Source organism: Astatotilapia calliptera, chromosome 8 (genome assembly GCF_964374335.1).
Source record: "Astatotilapia calliptera chromosome 8, fAstCal68.1, whole genome shotgun sequence".
In the NCBI taxonomy this organism is placed as follows: Eukaryota; Metazoa; Chordata; class Actinopteri; order Cichliformes; family Cichlidae; genus Astatotilapia; species Astatotilapia calliptera.
In genome coordinates, this window is record NC_137429.1 from 13,509,885 (window position 1) to 13,533,518 (window position 23,634).

Consider the following 23,634-nt stretch of genomic DNA (forward strand, 5'->3'; position numbering starts at 1 on the left):
TCGGGTTCTTCCTCTCTTTGTCTTTGTTACCTTTTTCCTTCCTTTTCCCGAGCCTCCTGTTGCTCAACTTTCCATGTGCTACTTCTTCTCTTGGCCCCACGTTTGCTTTCCCCTCTCAATTTTTTTAAGCTTCTGCAAGCAGTTGCACAACATTCTGCGAGGAAAAAGCTCCCTTTTTTCTCCAGCAGGCTTGATTGACAGCACCCCTTGCACGCTCTGCAGTAGTCGTAGTGTGTGTGTGTGTGTGTGTGTGTGTGTGTGTGTGTGTGTGTGTGTGTGTGTGTGTGTGTGTGTGTGTGTTTGTACGGGATGCATGCATCTCAGTATCGTCCTGTGCCTTTTAGAAGTTTAACTGCAGCATTTAGTCTTTTTGCAAGAGCCTGTGTTGGTATGTTTTTCTATGTGTTAGTGCTTTGGGGAAACAGAGCTACAAAAGCCAGTTTAAAGGTTGCAAAAGAGCTTTCACACTCATTCATCTGTGGACTTCAAGCGCATGTGCATGCACGTACACACACACACATACACTCACACGTGCATGCACACACACGCAGGGGTTGTGTGTTGACTTAAGAGTTAATGAATGGATGATTGAGGGCTGCAGGGGTTGGGGAAAGCAGTGCCGTGGAAACAACCCCTCTTTCCCAGGAAGGGAGCACAGAACAAGAGTTAGAGACAAAGAAAGGGATGGAAAATGAGTGTCTCAGAGGCAGAATGAAATTCAGAGTGTGTGTGTCGAAAGCTCAGGGGGCTGTGGGGCAAACTACTTAAAGCAGAAGCATTTGAAGCCCCTAATAAAGCAAGTAGCATGTACTTGACAAGCACCCAAAGGGAAAGAGAGAGGGAGAGAAGCAGCTGTTGGAGGAGGAGAGTGAGACAAAGAAGGAGCAGGGGGCTGTCCTTACTTGCTCTTCACTGAGAGGACTGTATGTGGGAGGAGGCAGAGAGAGAGCTGGAGAAAAGAAGGGGCACAAGAAAGAAAAAGAGCAAGCAGGGAGCAAGCAGTATGTGTGGTGTGTGAAGGAGAATACATCTGAAATCCTGTGAGTGGTTTGCATAGTTGCAGGCAGCCTCTTCACCAGCCTCTCCTGCGCTGCACAACCTGGGCTAAGGGACCATGCAGCAACCCTGGACTCTTCCCTGGCTCTGTGCTCTCCTGCTGGGGCAGATGGGGTTCCTGGTGTCGGGCTCAGACTTCCAGCATCACAAATACGAGGACATGGTACGAGCTCTGTTTGCAGTGCAGAGCGAATGCCCCTACATCACGCGCATTTACAGCATCGGGCACAGTGTGGAGGGTCGTCACCTCTATGTCCTGGAGTTCAGCGATAACCCGGGCAACCACGAAGCATGTAAGTAACACCTGATCCGTTGTTTGACAGCCCAGTGACATGCTGTACAATGATTTCATGTTGCATTTTATCCCAAAGTGGATAATTGGCAGAAAACGTGATGGATGGAAGTAATTTAACAGCTTAATAATTTAATCCCAACTCCTCAAAAAAAGCTGATAAACATCTGCAAATGATATTAATCTATGATAGATTTCGAATGCACAACCTGTGCTACTGGCTCCTCATCTGTCTTGTACTTTTTGCCACACACAATGAGAATAGCTGGCAGGAGACTGAGTCTGCAAGAGGCTTCGGTTTTGTCTCAAGCTTTCGATTTTGCCTTTATGAAGCCGAACCACTGTGTGACTTAACAGTGAGGAGGAAAAGGTGAAATTATCCCGAAGTGGGTGCTTTGAACATCACTGGCTGTAAACTGAGGAAAACTCAAAAGTGAAAACAAAAAAAAAAGGAAAAGAAAGAAGAAAGTGAAAGAATCGAGTCAACATCTGTGATTCATTTTGATTTTTCTTTGCCATCCGACCACTGACAAAATGTAGCAGATGACAAACAGAATCACTTTGAGTCATCAAGGATTTAACCCTGAATACACTCCCACAAAAACCACTGAATCAGCTCTTCAGGTATTTAGTTTGCAGCTAGTGTATGATTATATCCAATGTTTGCATTGGAAATTGGCCAAAATGTCATATCAAGGAAATGCTGTGGAAGATTTTTCCATTCTTGCATTTAAAAAAAAAGCTTGACAACTGAAGGGAATGTTTTTTTGGCTCCAGCCAAGCCTGCTTTTTTTCTGCGTGTTTGCATACTCGGAAGCTTCCTTCAGTAGAATTGAAGGATGTAGGCCTGTTCTGTCGCAAGGTGACCGAGGGTGAAAAACAGGAACTGAACACTTCATGAAGGGGGAGTGACCTGAGGTGTAGTCTGGGTCAAGCCTCCTGCACTCTGTACGAAGTTCATGCGTTTCACATACTGCTGAATGAGTGTGTGTGGGTTTTCTTTCTTTCTTTTTAAACTACATGCTGGAGCCAGCGCTGTTTTGTGAACTCATGGCCAGTTGGAACTGTGCTAAAGAAAAAGAGGGGAGTTGCAATGCCCAGCATGCCATTTGGATGCCTGAAACAATTAGTGAAGGGCGCTGATAGATTTGAAAGTATCAATGACGAAAAAAAACACAAGCGCTTATTCTTTGATGTGATGGTTTTAGTGTCAAATTTAGCGCAAATTTGTATCTAGTGTTAAGTCATAAGTCTGACCTCTGGCAACCGTGCTTGGGGTTTTTTTGCTTCCCTCAGTAGTGATTAATAAAGGGATCCTCAGGGGGAAGAAACCCTGCACAGAGAGCAAGGCTGAGACATAACTCATCCAGATAATTCAATCAGCACAATTTCCAGAGCTTATGTCTGTAAGAACATCCTTATCAAGAAATTTCTGCGACTGTGGCGTCCTGCATGTGTTTCCTCAGGCCATCTGTTTTAAATGTGGTACTTGACAGCTCTGTGTGGCTTTTTTCGTAACTTCATGCCCCCTCTGCTTCTCCACTCCCTCCCCAGTGGAGCCCGAGTTCAAGTACGTGGGCAACATGCATGGCAACGAGGTGCTTGGGCGTGAGCTTCTCATCAAGTTCTCCCAGTTCTTGTGCGAGGAGTACCGAAACAGAAACCAGCGAATCGTGAGGCTGATCCACGACACGCGCATCCACATCCTGCCTTCCATGAACCCCGATGGCTACGAGGTGGCTGCCAGACAGGTAATTTGAGCTTTAGGCTTAGACGTGCCAAAACAAAACTCCCTCTGGGACGTCTCTGGCTGTGTTTTTTCAAAGAAACCGTCCCCCGTGCAAAGAAGAAGAAAAAAAAATCAATATTTTCTTTTCCCTTGGTTTTGTTCTTGGCAGTGGAAATATTAGAAATGTTGAGGTCCCTGAGTGAAACTAAACACCTGCGAGCCACACAGCTCAATCCATCTGATCTTTTAGGATTTTTAAACAAATACGTGTGTGTGTGTGTGTGTGTGTGTGTGTGTGTGTGTGTGTGTGTGTGTGTGTGTGTGTGTGTGTGTGTGTGTGTGTGTGTGTAAGACGAGCGACTACGAGTCAAACAGTAGTTGATGATTTTTCTCCACCGTTTGCTTGCGTCTGTAATAATCCCATCTATCAGCTTCCCAAGAAAGCCCCTAACTTTGTGTCAGGGGTAATTATGGGCCGTGAAACAACTGATACACACGCAGACTGCTGCAACACAAATACACACACAGTCTCTTGCTGGCTAATGATATGTCCTGAAGCGACCAGCTTCATATGACAGTCCCTCTCTTTGCCACTCAGACGACACATACATACTGCACTGTAATTAGTTGCGTCAGCAGATGTTTGGGTGCAGCAGCATCTGTTCAAAAACGGCAAGGCAGTTTCATTTTAAAGCATCCTTGGCGACTCAATGTTGTGATCAAGCTTTTAGGGAAAAAAACAACAACAAGAAGAAATCTTATCAGAAAATGTAAGCTATAGACACCAACACACAGGTCAGTCAGCTCTTTTGCAAAGTCTTAGAAAGTCTCACACTGAAATACAGAAGAAAGTCAAACCAATCAAAAAAGAGCTTCTTAAATTGCCCCCTTGCTTTACTTGATATATAAAAACATATAGTGACATTTAAGATTAAAGGTCCAAGCTAAAGATGCAAACAAATAAGAAAATTTCAAGGCACTCATAAAATAAAACAAGTCTACAGTTAGTGATGCCCCTGTGACGCTGCATTTAAGCAAAACAGACCTTTTAACTAAACTGAAATGTTAGCATCCTAACATGCTTGCAATGACAGTGCTAACTAATTTGATGTTTAGTTGGAGTATTGTTTACCATGCTCACTGAGGGGGAAAAGCTGTTCCCTTTAAGCCAGCTTTCTTCTGATTGCCTGTCCCTTGCATCCAGAAGGCATAACAGCAGGTAGGAGGGGCTTCTGTGCCCACAGCAGGTGTATGACATCATTAAGATCCAGCAGTAGAAAAAAAAACTGCCTAAGAGTGAGAACTTGAGCTTTTTGCTTAAAGTGCTTTGACTTTGGGTACTTTTAATCGATTGTGACAGTCTATCTGTCCGGCTGTTAGCACACTCAGTACCATGGATTTGTTGCACGGTCTTAAAACTCCGTTTTGGGAAAAATACTTGACTGTTGTTGCTCTATAGATAGCCTCTGAGGACTGGGGAATAATAAATTCAGCTTTGTTTTACTGCTTCCGAGAAATTGGAGCTCATAACTTGACCTCCGGAAACCTTAACGTCACAAGCCAAAATATGATCATTTAATCATTCTGGTGGGAAAGAGCAAGATTACTCACCAGTTTTAAAAAAATGTTTTTTTTGTGATCTGTGCATCAACAGGGTCCGGAGTTCAACGGTTACCTAGTGGGTCGAGGGAACGCCAGAGAAATCGATCTAAACCGCGACTTTCCGGACCTGAACGCGCTCATGTACTACTATGAGAAAACCAAAGGACGAAACCACCACCTGCCCCTCCCGGACAACTGGGAGCATCAGGTCAGTTCTGCTGAATACAACTGAATACAACTGAATACAACTGAAACCGTTTGAGGGTGTACGTGTGTGTTAAAGTGTCCATGTGTGTACGCAAGTATGTGTGGCTCGGAGCATATGTGGGTGAGAGAGAAGGAGGGAGCGAGGAGGAGGATGGATGAGGGCATTTATCATGCTCGTGTGAGCGTGTGAGCGAAGCTGAATAATGAGCAGCTGTAACATAGTTGGGTTATCTTGGCTTTAACTTTGTTGACATAAACAAATTCATGAGATCTGCACTGGATGAGATTCCAGTGCCAGCTGTGTCTCAGCTAAATAATAAAAAAGTCCATATATTTAAATGTGAGTAGACTCAGGAGACTCCTTGGTCGGTCCTCTGTATCATTTTGTGACTTTTTTCTGCGTGCCTGTATAGCCTAGACCTGTTTGCTTATCTTGCACATAGCAGGCTATGGCTCTTAGCATAGACACTGTGGTTGCCCTCATTCGTATTTGGAGTCTTTGAAATATGAAACAGGTGGGGTAACTGGCAACCTAGCTCCGCAAACTGGAACAAACTGGAACAAAAGCGTTGGTAAGTCATATTAGTTTGCATATTTCTTTAGATGCTGGAGCTGAGAAAACACCCCAAGAAGAAGAAGCAACCCCCCGCCAACAGCCTTCTTCTTCTCTGGGTCATAACATGTGATTAACTATATGCACTGTTTATGAGGACTTTGAGCCTCAGCTAAACATTTTTTGGTTTTCATCACCATCATGAGAAGTTACAGTGAGCCACTCTGCAGCGTCAGAGTGTAACTGTTACCCTGAGGCACTGGCTGACTCCTCACTTTGCTGCTACTTTACCCAAAACTGTCTGCACATTGCTATGTCTGCACTATAAAAGTACAGATGCTCTCTACATAGAATAGACACTATATAAACCTGCCACACTTACACGGTGACTGAGACTAAGGAAGAAAAATGTGCCTCAGAGTTTCGGCGTAAGCAGCAGAGTTCAGATTGGCTGTGGGAGAGACCTGGCTTTATTCTGGGTGATTGAATGGCCTTTGTAGCGCAATGTGTACTTATTTCAGATCACTGAAGTGTAAAATGAACAGTGGAGAGTAACATGAGAGTGCGTGCTGTCAAACAGTCCACTAGCCTGCCAAAAAGTACATTTTAACTATTAAGGTCAGATCCTTGGGGGTGTCTCAACTGCAGCCTCCAGTAGGACTGTTGTTCATAGTTTCCTTGAAAAATAAAATTCCTCCCTCTTAAGGACAGTCAGTTTTTATTATAACTGCTAGATAGCTTCATGTTTTGAGAACTGAAATATGAACCTAAAGTTGATTATATCTTGAACCGTCCAAATTAAAATACCTTTAGCTAGATTTAGTGATAGACTCTAAAGAAAAGATGGATATAATCCTCGTAGAAGTGTCTTAAACATACATTTAAACCCTTCTTCTTATGGGGCGTCCCAAAAAGAATTCAACTTCACCGACTTACGTGCACGTGCGGAGGAGGGGCGGGGGTATTTCAGCTGTCACAGGGCAAGAGGTGGGTAGAAGCCTACGAGAAAATGACCCTCATTTGGTTTATGACCTCAGTGTTTTCCTTACGCATTTATGGTCTCACTTGCTTATGTCAAGTCTTATTAAATATAACATGTTCACTTTGTAAATTATTTATTAGGGGGGAAAAATGAAACAGGGTATGCTTTATGACAGGGTGTCAAACATAAGGCCCAGGGGCTAGAAATGCCCAGACAAAGACAAGGGTGTAAATTTGAGACTTCTAACTGTATTTTTGTAGTTTTAAATTGCAGCTTTTCCTATTAATAAAGCCCTTCACATGGACATTGATGCTAGCTACACTAATACAGTCACAATCAACTATAGACATTTCTGTTGGTCTACAGTAAAAAAAAACTAAACATTTTCTCTGAATTAGTCGTGATAGTCTGTTCTGTATTTACAGGACAGTCTGAGCAATGAGCTACCGAAACCTTTTCTGTAATTTTACACGTTTAATTCTTATAATTTAAAACCAGAGTCGTGCTGATGAATTTCTTTAATTTAATACAGTTGCATGTTTGTTACCATGTCAGAAAAACTGAGGTGAATTCTTCTTTGTCCTATATTAAGATATCTCATGGATTAAAGGTGTAGTTTACTTCTTTATACTGGCAGAAATGGAAGTTTCACTGGTCCAGTTAAACTCAAAGTGAGCTGTATATGGTCTGTGAAATGAAAAATTTGAATGAGTTTGATATCTCGGCTTTAATCCAGTTGCCAAGTGGATTGCAAGCATGCAATGTGCTTGATTTCAGTTTATGAGGAGTAAATATTATCCTTTAGGAAACAAAGAAAGTCATATCAGTGCTTTAAAATGAATGCGTGATTGATTTCTCTTCCCTCAAAATAACTCTTTTCAGTGTTTTAAGCAGTTTTGACAGGGCATGTCATTACAGAGAGGTGGTTTCAGTATAGTTTTCTTTTTCTTTCCCTGTCGCCACACCACTTTTGTTCCCAAGCAAAGGTGGAAAATTTTATTTTTTAACCTCTAACTGCAAAACCAGAGAGCCAGGGAGTCTGTACATATGACTGTCTCCTGATGCAGAAACACAAAAGGGTAACTGTGCTTGTCTTACAACTGCTTTATTTATGCTGGTCAGGAATACATTCTCACATAAAGCCTCAAGCCCTGCAGGCTCGAGAATGCAGCTTTTACTAATTTAGCTAAGTGATGAAACTTTCTTCACTGGAACAAGTGCAAGACTAAACTGAGATGTGCTAAAATAAGACTGAGAACTGGGCGGCAGCACATTTTCCAAGTTTCACTTTCATTTCTCTTAGAAATACCTTATTTACAGAGTCCCAGAAGAGCCCGACATAAAACAAGGCTCCTTTTGCAAAAGTATCCACTGACATTTGACTGGCCTCCAGAGGACATCCCTCACCCAGTGTCAGTGATCCTATAAGTGATCCAGAATGTTTGATTTGCTTCTCTTTGCATTTAATATGGGGTAGTATCCTCTGTTGTTAGTAGAGCTCTGTGATATGGCCGTGTCTGTTCCTTCGTGTGTAACCCTACACCGCGGTGACAGCCCTTATTTCAAAGGATGCACAAGTATATATAAAGATCTACCGATAATAAATTCCTGCCGGCGTTCAAAACGGGAGCCAGACCTCTTGGTTACAGCTGCTCTGTTCAAGGTCACTGGGCTCTGATCAGCTTGATTATTCTTGAACAGAGTCAGACTGTGTTTATTGTCCTACATACCATATTCAAGGAGAGGTATTACGCCTCGTCTCCAAACGTGATAAATGGCTCTGAGAGTGTGAGGAGAGTTAACGCTGACAGAGAAAATAAATGGCAGTCCCAAGTGGAATTTCAAGGTCTGCAGCAATGCAATGGAGATGCCATCTGGCTGAGGCTGATCCCGTTCATGCAGAATTTGATGAATTAATTAGCAAAAAGATCAAAAACCTTTAAATCAGTTTGCATATTATGAATTATATGTACACGTAACTGTTGTGTTTCCACTCCTTTGTTGCTAAGTCCAGCTTCAGTTTGTGAATTTTGTATATTCTCATTAAATTTATCATTAACTGAAATGGTTGGTATTCTTTAACCATGAAGCTAACCATGCCTGATGCATTTAGGAGGAGCTAGGTGAATCATTAAATGTGCTTGAGCAAAGTAGAAGATTCTTTAAACTCTAACCATTTTTGCAAAATGATTAAGTAAAAAAGAAAGGCAGAGAGAAAATATGTCCATAAGGCAAAGCCAGAGGAAACCGGGGTTTGTCCAGATAAGCAGCCAACCAGAGAAGCCAGCAGCTTTGGATGAAAAGAAAACCAGATGTCAACCCGCTGATGTTGTTTGGGAAATATCTCAGGTGACGTAAAGGACTGTATGGGATTCTGCATTATAACTTATTTGATGATTTAGAGACATTTTGACAGGTTCTCAAGTGGGATTAGATTGTTTCATTTGGGGAATTGGAATAAAGATGCATGCACGTGGTCCTGCAAGTACAGTAAATCTTAAATGTCCTGCTTCTCATCCTCCCCAGGTTCAACCAGAGACTTTGGCTGTGATTAAATGGATGCAAAACTACAACTTCATCCTGTCAGCGAATCTTCACGGAGGAGCCGTGGTGGCCAATTACCCCTTCGACAAGTCGAGAGATGGCCGCATTCGAGGGCGGACCACCTATTCGGCCACGCCTGACGACAAGATCTTCAGAAAGGTGCGTGACAGATTAAAATTTCCAGATGTGACACACATCTCATACCGTCACTGCCTGTTGTGTGGGTATGAAAACACGTGGATGAATGGGCCCGTGTCCTTTTGTGTGTGATGACAGTTGGCGAGGACCTACTCATACGCTCATGGCTGGATGCACAAGGGCTGGAACTGTGGCGACTACTTTGATGAGGGGATCACCAATGGGGCCAGCTGGTACTCGTTGTCCAAAGGTGAGCAAAACGTCTTCTCCTGAGCAGAAGGGAAGACAACAGAAATGCGTAGTAAAAGCACAAGAGACTCACTTGGAGCAGTCTCTAAATTATTACTGAGGCTGGCTTTCGTAATTGAATTAATCGTAATTGAAACTAAATTATTTACACGTTGTTTACATCTATTTTTGGCCAGTGAGTCTGCATCTGGATTTATATTATGCTGCTTTGGCACCACAAAAGTTAGTGCTGTAGCTCAACACCAACAACACTAACTGTTGTCCTGACCTCTTAGGTTTCCAGAGAAGTACTGGTTGCCAACATTCCAGTATGTACAAACTCATAATATAAACAGCTACTTAGAAAATAAACTATTACACCCCCCAGACATTTTGGAATTTGAAAGCCAAAGAAGATAATAGCTAAATTATCAGTTTCAATGAAAAATGAGCTGAAAAAATGCCCCGCCACACGAGCACACAGTCCTCTATCCTATGTACAAAACACATTGTTCCTTGCCTACATGCAAAATTTCCATGTGCTGTGGAACAAACGCTGTAATTCTCCTGCTAAAGAAAGACAAGACCATCTGAGTGATGGCTTCCTGCTGTCATTACCTTCAGCATGAATGAAATGCACTGACTGGCTCGCAAGGCATGCTTCTCCAGTGTCATCATGCACTGGGTCTGCGCTTGCCTTAAACCCCCTTACCTCTTGCACACTGCCAGCTAGCAGTAGAGCGGTGGACAGGGGGTGTAAAAGGCACCCATTCAATACGATCCGCACCATCAGCAGGCAGTGTGCAGCACTCTGAAAAAGTCTTGAGTCACCTCTAATTTCTTTATATTTTGCTTCCAGGAAGCCAGACCTTGAGCAGTAGTTCTCCAAGCTTTCTGAAGGTCTTTCAAAGTTCTTCTTTAGACTTTTTATTTTTAGTGGAGTCTGTGGACCTGAACATTTTCAGTTGACTCCGTTTTTTTTTTAATTTGATTTTTCTAGCAATTATTTATTTCATGGTCCAGGCTTTAAAGGGTTAAAGTCTACAAGGCAACCTTAGTGGTGACAATTCCTTTTTTTCTTTAAGTAAAGGATCCTTTAAATTTTAACTAAGGTGGAGAGGACCTCGCCTTTTAGTGAGGTTGAAACGAATCATACGGCTCAGCTGGCCTCCCCACCGCTCTTTTTTTTGTGTAAAATCCCATAAACTCTCTATAAATGGAACTGAAGCTTGAAGAGAGTTTTGAATTTTGTGAAATTTCTTGTTATAGCTGAAAATATGCATTAATTAAACCTCCTCCTCCATGCTGGCAGAGACCCTCTCAGGAGTCACACAGCCTTAGGCGCTCGCACGAAACTTAAACTCCTCACCCTCTCATGGTTCGCTTAAAGGCTGGAAAACTTGTGTGCTGCTTTTTAATGAAAGCTTACAGTAATGCACTGTTACAGTAATGAATTCTTGGAAGTTAAAAAATACCAAGTTTATCCAACTCTCTGGGCATATATTCAGTTTCAGCTCGGTTAATCTGCAACTGCAACAATAACAATCCCCATTTCTTTGATGCGTAAGTCCTGATCCAGGCTGCTCTGGTTTCTCCTCAGCACTGTGAGTCTGATGAGCTTTTCACTTGAGTCATGCGAGCTTTTGAACTGACTGAAAACGCCCAGAGTCTCACTTAGAAGCAGCATGCTATGTTTATTTTACCAGGTCTTTATGCTCCAAGTGTTATGTCAGGGTCTGTGGGGTTACATATGAACCTTCCCTCCCTTCTGGCTCCTTGTACATTTGTTTTTGATGAAAAGTGGAGCCATATTATAAAGCCAAAAACAAAAGGTTTGTTTTTTTAAAGCAACTTATACTCCTACAATTTTGAACAGCTTCCTCAAGAGGCAAAGCGTGGTGGAAAAAACACTTTGAATCTATAAATATAACTAATGTGTCCTGTTGCAAAGACCTAGAAATCTAAAGTGAAGAGCCACATTAATACATTTATTGTCCTCCTAAAATATTTATCTGTGTTTCAGGCATGCAGGACTTCAACTACTTGTACACCAACTGCTTCGAGATCACTCTGGAGCTGAGCTGCGATAAGTTTCCTCCGGCATCAGCACTGCCGAGAGAATGGCTGGGCAACCGGGAAGCGCTGGTTTCATACCTAGAACAGGTTTGTACATGACGAAATTTGGCAAATCAGAGTTATACTGAAAGAGTATTTAATTTATTGGAGCTCAATGCACCACACATACACACTATTACACATCAAAACCCAACTGCCAGGAGTCGTGAGTCTGCTGCCCTGGTGTCTTGTGAATATTGGCAGTCGCCTCTGGGATAAAGTGACCAAAAAATTAGATGCGTGAAATTCTGTGTAATATGAGTAATCTGACTTTTAACCTTCTTCGAGGACGGAACAAGGCCGTGGTCTGAGGACAACAACATGTCCTTTATTCCACTGAGATTCAAAAAGCGATGCTTTGCCACTAATAATGTTTCTGTAAGGGTGGGCCCCCAGTTGCATACATTTTTTGCAAAGCACTAATTAAACAAACTAAACTGGGCCTGCAGATGCTGTTCTGGTCTTTCTTTAGCTGCTGAACACTGCTGAGCCTAAGGAGTGTTAATTAAGTCTGAGGTGTAGAAATGTAGCTTAGGATTCCTTCATATTCACTCGTATTTATTAGCACATACAGTATTTTCTTTAAAAAAAACATATTATTTAAAGTATATTCAAGTATAATCTTTCTCTTGTAAACATTAAGCAATAATTTTGAGCAAAATGCAACTGAAATGTATAAATAATTAATCATTTGGGAAAATATGTTTGGTATAAACTGAATGTATACTGAGAAAGTAAATTTAATTTGAACAGATTCCATTAAATCTAAAGTTTTGTAACAAATTGTACATGCAATCAAATCACTTTAAGTCAGTATTTCAGACTTTAGGTTTCAGGGCTTTGAGCGTATGTGCTAATAAACATGAGCAAGTGCTGAAAGCTTTGAAGAAACTTTCTGGATGAAGTCAAATGTCTTCAAAAAACTTAAAGAGGTCCAGTCACCTTCCTTTTTTAAGCTCTTAAGACTACAGACAGCTTTACACATCAAACAGATGATAGGAATCCAATTTCCAAACCTTAGATTTTATTAAATATACTTCAATATTTGAAGTATGTACACGTTTTGTCTTTTCTCAGGTGCATCATGGGATAAAAGGCATGGTGTATGATGAAAACAACAACCCCATCAGCAAAGCAGAGATCTCAGTAGCTGGCATCAATCATGACGTGACCGCAGGTAACAGGGACTTTTGGTGTATATGTGGTTGTTATTTTTTTTTCTTGATAGGTGTGGAAGCTGGATTTATAGTGACTGATTGTCTAGTGTCCCAGCCAGTGAAATAGAAGACCAGTGTTTGATAACATCCGGTGTCAGTCTGTCATTTCAAAATGAGACAAGGACACATACTGCATGACTAATGGCAGGCACTAACAATAACTTCTGCATGAATCGAATGCCTCGAGCAGCCAGAAGTCGACTTTGAGTCTCAGTTCCATAAAAATATGATCCTTTGGAAATAAACCAGAATGAAACAAGACGCAATCTCGACAAGACTTTTAGCGATGAACTAAATGTTAGTATGATATCCAGATTTTAAAAGTGCATTCAATCCTCACACGCAAAAGGACAGTCGAGTGCATCTAATGGTGCGGTGTGGAAGTCAAGCACAGATATAACGGAGCAAGTCATCCTCTACTGGTCAGTGGTGGAAATGCAACGTGAGAGAAATTAAAGTCACCTATCAAGACACTCACCAGCCAGTTCAACAGGTGCATCTCGCTAGTACAGGGATAAGCCCCTTTTTTGCCTTTAGAACTACTTTAATTCTTCATGCCACATATTTAACAAAGTACTGCAAACATTCCTCAGAGGATCCATATTGGCATGATGGCATCGCGTAGTTCATAATCAGTTTCCAATTTGGCACCTACAACTTTCTTTATTTAGTGTGAATTATTTTTTTATGTTAAAAAACTACCGTCATTGTCGACATATTGGTGGCACTCCAGGAATATGTTTAATTAAGATACAGCGACTGTACGAGTCTCATAATTTTCCTTACATGTGCTCCTTCAGGAGTTGATGGCGACTACTTCAGACTTCTGTTGCCAGGCACTTACACTGTAACAGCCTCTGCACCCGGTTACCTCCCTTTCACCAGCACTGTCACAGTGGGACCAGCTGAGGCCATACAGGTTGGTTTCTGCTCGTATGGTTGGTCTGACCAAACTTGAGGTTATTGTGTGGTGTCTGTGTTTTTATGTCTACTAAATAAACTAACTCACACCTTTTATTCCATCTGGTCCCTGACAGCTTCATTTTTACTTGAAACCAGCACCAAAACAAAACCTGAAGGTGAAGCCGCACCACGGCAGGAGGAACCTCTCATCTCCTAAAGCTCCCTTGAAGCTTGGCCCAAGATGAGGCACGGACAATCATTTAGAGGGCACACAGTCATAAACAAATACACAGAAGAGCTCGTACAAAAAGCATACACATGCATACGCATATGAATTATGTAAATGATACACAACCTTAACATACCTTTGTAGTCCTAGCGTCTATTTCCTTTTTGGGTTTTGTTTTTCTGTATCAAGAAACTGTTGAAAGGCTGGTGTATTTATCCAACAGTTTTAATTTGTATGAACACAGCTAGCCTGTATTTGTAAAGGATATTTTTTTGGTTTTGATTACAATAATTTGATGGTAAGTGAAAATGAAATTAAAGAAATGTTTTTACCATCTGTATTTAAGACTTCTTTATTATTGCTGGATTATTGCTCTGAAAAACAGGGAAATTAAAAAAAAAAAACGTGTACTCAGGTACACATTTAAAGCATATAATAGATATTAATACACTGATTTGCTGAAATGGACATTCATTTTTAAATATTTCGCATTTAATGATTTCAAAATATTTCACAGAATTGCCTTTTTCACATTATAAAATACTTAATTGGCCTTTAGACTTGATCTTAAAGGTTAATATTATTTACCTTTTTTGGTAATAACAATTCTTTTTAAAAAAAATCAATGTCAAGTGAGTCAAAATGTGAACTCAAAAGTAAGAAAAATGACAATAGAACACACAGTAAGATGAGGGTAGATTATGACACAGACAAATGAAAACACACGGCTTAAATACACAGAAGGAGAGACAGACAGACTGGGAGACAGGAGGGAAACACAGCTGGGGCAAATCAAGGCTGACAAGTCAAAGGAAGCAAAACCAGACACGTTAACATGAGATACGGACTTTCAAAGTAAAACAGGAAACACAGACTGAACTTACAGACGGACTCACAAGCAGACACTGCAACAGAGGGAACAGAGACTGGGAGCATGGCAGACACAGAACAGAGGGAGTATGGAAACCCAAACTTAAGAACTACAAAATCATAAACCAAGAAGGACCGGGGAAAATACAAAACAGAAACCAAAACAGAAAAACAGAAACCAAAACCTTCACAGTAATAAACCAAGACGAGAACACAAATAAAGGTACAAAACTGAAAACACTGGGTCAACGACCCAGGTACCCTAACAATCAAAGGGAATTGTTGCTGCAGTTGCAGTCATCTGACTTTACATCTTGCAGCAAAATAAATAAATAAAAAATACATAAATCTGTATTAATCATTTATTTTTGTATGCAAGTGCCTATAAGGCGCTTTATAAGGAATTTCAGTAAAATATTTATTTTAGAAGTTGGGATTTTAATAATAATTAGCAACAGTAAAAACAAAAAAGGTAACATAGGTAGTACAAAAAGGGTAGTATAAAAATACATACAAAATGATACTAAATTTCTATTTATTCTTTATTTACCCTTTTAACTCCTGTTTTAATTTATATTCCCATTTATATTTATATTCCCATTTTTATTACATTTACACATTTCTTCATTTTTTTATCTATATTTGTAATTCTTCTCAACAGACTGTAAATTTTTCCTCAAACTAAAATATTTGTTTTCCTTTCTCACATAGTTATGTTTTATTATACATGCGAGTCTTGCTAAAGAACAGAGCTGATTAATCTATTTAAATGAATATTTATTTATATTTATTTTATTTATTCATTTGGGTTCTTTAGGACTATTTCTGTGTGTGATGGAAATAATATATGGACATAGGAAAATGTGCATTTCAGGGTGCATACATTAGATGTCACTGATGCATAAGAAACAAAGCAGGACTTAGTCAAATAGTTACATATTCTTTCTGTTGAATTGAATTTCTCAACAAAAGGACGCCTTTGTTTTTTTACTCCAAAAGATATTCCCTCACACAGGATTTAGATGGGTCCAAACTGTCCCACAGATGTCACCGCACATAGCACATGTTCAAACTTCATTCAGGGAGCCCTCGTTCCCATCATTTGTTCCCACCATTTGTTATCATTAAAAGACACCGATCCCCTCAGCACAGTAATGTTTCCTTACAGGGTAATGATGGTCCCCCAGAATAACTTAATAATAAGAATAACCTAAAATTATTCCTGCCTTTATGTGGACCGTGGCAAAAAGTTAAATCCCCTCACTTTAGAGTTAGTGGCTTAGATGTTTGGGTTTTATCTTCATACAGATTACAACACTGTTATAAGTACATTTGAGATGTCTGTGATGTAATGTTGTTACAATTTCCTTTTGTATGGCAGCAGGATGCTCTCAGACACTAGTTTTTGATAGTTGTAGAGCCATATCATAGTGCTGACTTGTTGTTATTTATTTGGTCCTATAATAACTCACTGAAGTTTGTCTATTTGAGACACATGAACAAACTGCTGATCAGTGTGGTGCTTCAAACAAATGATACACAACAAGCTAAAGTCACAAGACTGAGCCTCGACTTCCTGCAGATGGCAGCAAAGGATCCCGTTAGGTGGAAACATAAACGTCACTGACATCATATTTCATGATAACATTTTGTAGGCAAAAAATTGTTGTGTAATTTTATGATATGTTTTGTTGACCAGAGAACAAACCTCTAAACGTGTTTTTCAAACTGGAGTCTCAAACCTGCTCTTTCAACAGGTTTCCCTCAGGCAGGTTGAAACTAAAGTGAAACTATGTATGATTTATGATTTATGGTTCGACAGCTTCTCTGGATCTATTATGCGGGCCTAAAATTCACCTTCAATTCTTTTTTGCTGTTAACAATTGACCTTTTCAGTGTGTGTGTGTGTGTGTGTGTGTGTGTGTGTGTGTGTGTGTGTGTGTGTGTGTGTATCTATCTGCTCCAGATATCTGCCTTTCTGTGTCATTTCCATAACAAGCACAACAGCCTCTCTCTGACAAACAGGAAAGAGGGAAAGCGTACTTCACCAGGCATTCTGTCAATTTATGACCCCGACTTTCCACAGAAACACATGAGGAAATCCATAAATAGTTAAATACAAAGTAAAAACAGTAGATTACTGTAATTCAGCAACAAATTTTGTAAGTGATAATGCACAGAGAATCGCACATATCTGTGTGTTTCTTTGTGTTTAACTTCTGATCTCTTCTGTTCTTTGTAGATTTAGTTGATGTGTTAAATTTCATCACCCAACTTCAATAAGAGTGTTGTTTTAATTGTTTTAATAAAAAACAGATATTTCCCCTTTTTATTTTCTGAAGAGAGAAAAATGAAATGGTGCTGGCATCACACGACTGCACAATAATCCTGAAGTCAAAAAATGACTATTGCCTGCTTGAGATTATCATGTGACGTTATCATGTGACATTAAAGCTTTTGTTATGGTAAAATTGAATCATAATAGTCATTAATTCATCCTTACTGCCATCAGTTCAGGGATCAGTCTGGTAACTACAATAACTTTTCTTTTGGCCAGTCAACCACCATAGCTCATGTTTCTCAGAGGCAACACAATCGGATGATTGTGTGACAGCCAGTGTATTCTCTTCACACAAACCATTGTAGTGACGCTTAACTGGCAGGAAAATATTGAAAGACAACAATAGACCCACATTTTGCCCTTGGATGAAAGTGGCTACTGTGAAAAGAAACAAAGCTGGCGATTCATAAGTGGTTAATGATCTGGAGTGTTCCCAGCTGTAGTATGCATTTGTGTGCGTGCACGTGGGGTTGCACTTGTGTAGACTGGTTAAATGTGGCGTCAATGAAGCCCACCAGCAGTCCAGGCATCTCCCACACTGATTTATCCACATTCAATGAGTCAGGATGATGGAGACAGTCAATCCATCAGCTAATCACATGGCAGCAACTCTGTGCATTTATGCATGTAGATAGCACAACCAGCTGAAAGGTGATTTAACAGAGTACTGACAGAGATTAAAAGACAGAAAGCTTTTCTCTCATATTGGCTTCCTGTTAAATTCAGAATTTAATTTAAAATCCTGTTCCTCACATACAAGGTCTTGAATAGTCAGATGCTATCTTATCTTAATGACATGATAGTACGGTATCACCCCATTAGAGCTCTTCACTTTCAGACTGCAGGCTTACTTGTGGTTCCGAGAGTGTTTAAAAGTACAATGGGAGGCAGAGCCTTCAGCTTTCAGGCCATCTTTTGTGGAATCAGCTTCTAGTTTGGATTCAGCAGACAGACACTCTTTAAGATTAGGCTTGCATATAGTTATGGTTGGATCAGGTGACCCTGTCCTTCCTTAGTTATGCTGCGATACACTCTCAGAAATAGGGGTACCAAAGTGTACCAAAAAGGGTACAAATGCTTGTCGCTGGGGGTGTTCCTTTTTGAAGGACATTTCTGTACCCTTTAGGCTTGGTACATTTTTGTACCTTATGAAGTTGTACCATCTGAAGTACAATCATGTACTTTCCTAAGACATAAATGTACCTTGAAACTATAGTACAGAAATGTTCCCTTGAAAAGGGTACAATAGGGTACCTATGAGGGTACCCCCCCAGCGACAACCTATTTCGTACCTAAAGAGACAAAAATGTACCCCCAATAGTTCAAAATATTTGGTTATTTAACCATTTATTTTCGATAATAGAATCACCTCAAAGCACTTAAACAACCACAGGAATACATCCTTGATTACATTCGTATATTGCCATAGGACATAGGTGTCAAACTCTGGCCCGCGGGCCAAATTTGGCCCGCAGCCTAATTACATTTGGCCCGCAAAGCCATACCAGATTACTATTAGAGCTGGCCTACTGGTATTATACAGCTAATATATACATTGTTTAGTATTAAGCTTTGCTTGTTCCACATTCAGTTTTTCACCAAAACTTGTTTGAGTCCATAAGAAGAGATTCATTCTTATATCTGGAGGAAGATATTTTTCAATAAATATTAATGTTAGCCCACGACCTTGTTCTAGATTTGAATTTTGGCCCACTGTGTATTTGAGTTTGACACCCCTGCCATAGGACATGTCAAGAAAAATACATTCATTTAAAAAAAAAAAAAAAAAAAAAGAAGAAAAAAGTAAACAATCACATAAAGACATTAAACACCTGAACACAATGTTTTGACGGATCAGAGATGGCATGTATTTAAAAAACTGTCCACACAAATGTTTTGCTCTACTTCAACAAGCACGCACATACATACGCACGCACGCACGCACACGCACACATACATACATAAAAATGTTCTTGCAATCACGTCACACAGAATACCTCAAGGACACAAACCGCCTATCATCAACTTAATAGGTGTCTAGAGCTTGAAAGTCTAATTCATTTCCTGGATTGAACAGGATCCAGTCATTGTCAACTGCCACTTGGTAAGCATGGAAATGACATTCACAAGTGCAAGGAAGTAACAGTTTCCCACACAATACCCAACAAGTATCAACATTCAAAATATACTTGATTTTAAAGAATTGAGGTATGGCTTCAGTGTGTACATGGCCAACTACAAAAACATCCTCAAGTTCATATTTGACACTGCTGACAGATATAGCAGACACACGCTGAAGCACTTTATCCTGAAAATGCACATCTGTAAAACTTTTGTTCATTTCCAGAGCATTCTGTAAGTCACCTGGCAGAGATGAAAATGGCACACTGACACTTGTGCTGAGTGAATGTTCAAAGTCAACAAGCAACTTATCTGAAGAAAACTCCCAGCACTGTTTCATTTGATGACGATTGCTAAGAGTTGCAGTGATGTTTACAAAGTTTTTGCATTTACTCGCTAGATTTTTGAAATATTGATGCTTGCTTTCATATCTCATACACCACAAAGGGCGAAGAGGACCATACATCAAAATCAGCATTGGGTAGTCAATAAGGTAGTGACACTTGGGTGGGGGCGTATTTAATAGAGTTGGTTAAGTACCCTGGCGACACTTACTGGCAGGGGTTTGTCTCCCTGGTTTCCTATGTTGACAATGCAGTTCTGAAGAAAGACAAGTGTTTTCTTGAAGTATGCAGGGTAGGTCATGTTGAACACGAAGAAGGTGGAGAATGCTGAGATGTAGGCCTCATCCAGCGAGCGGCACGAGCAAACATCCACTCCTTCAACTGTCACAACACGGCGACACTGTCTTAAGAGGGCAGTTGTCCAACTCTTATCCTTCATTCGAATGGTTGGGTATGGACTCGTGGGAGTATTCTGCAGAAGAGGAAGAAAAACATTAGTATACAGTATGTTTAAGCAATATGTGCCAAGTGGATTTTCAACAGATTCCTCAAATTACCTTCTTTATTTGCTAGAAAACAAAACTGTCTATTCTGATAACCTGTAAACATGGCCCATACTCCAAACAAAAAGCTTCTTGACCAATGACTGTTGTGGTAGTGTTTGATAAGCTGCTAAAGTTTGACATAATATTCAAGGGAAAAAGCAATCACCCCTGACAGTGACAGTACCTGTGAAGAAGAATTTCCCTAAGGGGACAATAAAGGTCTATCTATCTATATAAACACCAGACAAAACCCAAGAGCACAGCAGCACTGTGGATTAACAGCAGTGTTTCCCCTACATTAGCTTAGCTGTGATGCTGAACCGCAGCTGAATTCAGCTCCATGCCAACAAAACACCAAGAATGAAACTTGTGGCCAAAGGCTATGCATTGCATCATGCATTTACCTCTCCAAGGATGATGAAATCTTCTATCTTCTCCTTGAAGATGGATGGCAAGAGAAGTGCCCCCTTGAAGTCAATTCCTAGGTCATACAGATGCAAATGCACTTCATTAGATTTTGATAGCATGCAAATTCCCATTAACATGCTCTTCACATGACACTATGGTACATCAATTATCTTTGGAAGAGAGAGCAAATGAATTGTCACAAAATTTACTATTTGTATGAGGTCAAATTAGCACCTGTAATGTCTTCAGCCAGTGCATTCTCTCTTGCCTCCATGTAGACCTTCTTCAGTGGCAAATCCTTGGTCATTTGAAGAACAGCAGTGAAGTTTTTGCTAAAGCGGCGACAGATGTTGTCTTGGCAGGGATGCATTAAATCAACCTCATCACACAACTGGAAATGAAAAGAGCAGAATAGACAAAAGAATGACATTTTACATTGAGGATTTAAACTTTTGACATGTTTAAAGACACAGACTGGAGATAAATGTAAAGTGCTTTAACCCTTGAACAAAAATTCTAAAGCTAATAAACAGCTTGATTAATCAGTTAGTACAGAAAATAATAATAATCAGATTTAGAGACAAAAAAAATCATTAGCTGTTTCCCCAATCATCTTAACAATTCTTGGGTTGCAGACAGTGTCCCTGCGCAGAGCTTACAGTTCTCATATTCGAAAATCCCAAATCCCACTAAGTAGGTGGAATGGTACAAATGTGTACCTTCCATTGTTTAAAATCCCTTTGAGCGGGAAACACGTTAGATGGGATGAATTTTGCTTAGAGAACGATTTTGTTAATACCTATATTTACATACTAGCATGTTTTGAGAAATTATTGATTTTTTTACATTGTTGTACACGGTTAGTGACTATTTATTGATAAAACACTGGAATACGGCGGGCAGACAGACGTTGAACATTCCACCAACAGTCTAAATAGTCCACATTTGTACCTTTCTTTGTTTAAAACTTAGCTAACTGCTAGCATTCACCCATGTTAAAGCTAGCTCTTCGGACTTTTGCTAACTCTACTGTAAAATTACACGTTGTAATTTTTATAAAAACACAAAATCACACCCGACTTACCTCTAAACCTTTGCGCCTCGTCGTCTGACATCAATGCCTTCTTCCATCAACTTTTTAAGGAGCTCCTCCATCGATAACCCCCTGAGAGTCATTTTCTGCCTCAACGCTAGTCAGCGCGGAGGCGGAGCACTCATCGCTGCTGGCTTTTCAGCCTTTGGGATTAATGCGCGTTGCGAACTTGATACATGGACATTGTGGTATTAATGCGTTTGGAAACCGTTATGCTGTCTTGGCGAACTATATTTGTAACTTACAAAATGTAGTCACCGTAACATAAAAATCTGCTTGACATTTTAACTTCCAAAGAACCTCGGTTTAACTTGATGTTGCAAATTCCATAAAAACCTCCCAATTAATGAACAATTCTAGGATGTAGTAAAAGCGAAAAAGTAAATGGCCAAACATAACAGTAATATGATTTCACGTTTTTGAAGGCTACAACCAAGATTTAAAACATTAAAAATTATAACTGAAACTTAATAAAATGGAAATGGACCAGTTTTTTTTAACATCATTTGGTTGTGCCTGCATGTCATTGTGTGTGTTTTTAAAATATAATTTAACATAACTTACACAAAGGTAGGTTACAGATATTCTTTGCATCATAGGATAATTTATGTACAGAGGAGAGGACCAACAGATTTGATTATAACATGTAGCTTTTATGAGCACACTCACATCTCATATGAATTTTACAATTAACCAGGCCCATCCAGATTTTCCCATGCTGACCCATTACCACATTCTGCCACTGTCACTGCAGTACAGGTCAAAATGGTACAGATTTGTACTTTATTTCAAATTGTACCTTTAAAGGGGCATTTCTGGACTTTTAAAGACCAGTATTGTACTTTTAAGGGAACATTTTTTTAAAATGTACCTATAGGTACAAAAATGTTCTTCTCTCGTACCTCTATTTCTGAGAGTGTAGGTGTAGGCTGCTGCATTCCCATGATGCATTGAGTGTTTCTTCTTCAGTCACCTTTTTTACTCACTATGTCTGTATACACTTCTCTGCATTAAATTATTAGTTATTATTCATCTCTGGCTCTCTTCCACAGCATGCCTTTGTCCTATTTTCATCTGCTCACCCCCAACTGGTCGCAGCAGATGGCTGCCCCTCCCTGAGCCTGGTTCTGCTGGAGGTTTCTTCCTGTTAAAAAGGAGTTTTTTCTTCCCACTGTCACCAAAGCACTTGCTCCTGGGGGTCATAGGGGTTTTCTTTGTTTTTCTCCATTTTCTTTGTCTTATCATAGGGTCTTTACCTTACAATATAAAGTGCCTTGAGGCAACTGTTGTTGGGATTTGGCATTATATAAATAAAACTGGATTTTAAAAAGTTGAATTTAATTTAATGTCAGAGGACTATGGCCAGACTGCTTTGACCTGATAGAAAGGCAACAGTAACTCAAATTACAAGTCATTACAAAAGAAGGTTTGCAGAAGGCCAGATGGCCTACAGCAGCAGAAAACTATAGGCATCCACTCCTGTGGGCTAAGAACAGGACAATGAGGATAAGATGCAAATCTTCTCACCACAGTTGGTCTGACGTGATGATTCTTGAGGTAAACATCATGGAAGCATGGATCCATCCTGTCTTGTATCAACAGTTTAGGCTGCTGGTAGTGGTGTAATGGTGTTGGGGATATTTTTCTGGTATGCTTTGGATCCATTAGCACCAAATGAGCATTGTTTAAACAACACAGTCCACCTGAGTATTGTTGATGATGATGTCCATTCCTGTATGATCAAACTGGTTTCTTGAATAAGACAAGAAACAAAATATGGCAAGAAGAAAGTGAGTTCAGCGTACTCACCAGATCTCAGGCCAAAAGAGCACATTTGGGATGTGGTGTATGGGAGATTCACATCATGGATGTGCAGCCGACACACATACAGCAACCGTGTGATGCTATCACATCAATATGAACCAAAATCTCTGAAGAATCCAAAACATTTTGTTGAATCTTTGCCATGAAAAATGAAAGCAATGCTGATCACAAAAGGGGTTCCAACACAGTGATAGTGCTTTTTAATAAACCAGCATAAACAAAAACTGTAAGCATTTCTGTTTATGCTGGTTTAAGTCCATTTCAATGTAGGCGACAGTGTGTCCGGTCCTGTA

At 40.1% G+C, this 23,634-nt stretch overlaps 2 protein-coding genes across 3 annotated transcripts; one reads left to right on the top strand and one right to left on the bottom strand.

Moving 5' to 3' along the window:
• The first annotated feature begins 850 nt into the window (after positions 1 to 850).
• cpn1 (carboxypeptidase N, polypeptide 1) lies at positions 851 to 14,135 on the top strand. Its single transcript, XM_026163127.2, has 9 exons — positions 851 to 1,349; positions 2,903 to 3,099; positions 4,732 to 4,887; positions 8,948 to 9,124; positions 9,242 to 9,353; positions 11,355 to 11,494; positions 12,524 to 12,623; positions 13,464 to 13,582; positions 13,701 to 14,135. The coding sequence occupies exons 1-9, from the start codon at positions 1,115 to 1,117 to the stop codon at positions 13,809 to 13,811; spliced, it is 1,347 nt and encodes a 448-aa protein (XP_026018912.2). The 5' UTR covers positions 851 to 1,114; the 3' UTR covers positions 13,812 to 14,135.
• A 3,920-nt stretch (positions 14,136 to 18,055) lies between these two features.
• LOC145430394 (uncharacterized) lies at positions 18,056 to 21,713 on the bottom strand. 2 transcript variants are annotated; one of them, XM_080305464.1, is made up of 4 exons: positions 21,509 to 21,713; positions 20,659 to 20,815; positions 20,421 to 20,497; positions 18,056 to 19,943 (listed from the first exon to the last, which is right to left on the bottom strand). In XM_080305464.1, exons 2-4 carry the CDS (start codon positions 20,792 to 20,794, stop codon positions 19,647 to 19,649), a joined length of 510 nt encoding a protein of 169 aa, XP_080161590.1. In that variant the 5' UTR covers positions 20,795 to 20,815; positions 21,509 to 21,713; the 3' UTR covers positions 18,056 to 19,646. The 2 variants fall into 2 exon arrangements, with proteins under 2 accessions (XP_080161590.1, XP_080161589.1); XM_080305463.1 differs by lacking the exon at positions 21,509 to 21,713 and having other exon boundaries at positions 20,659 to 21,477.
• Positions 21,714 to 23,634: the final 1,921 nt, after the last annotated feature.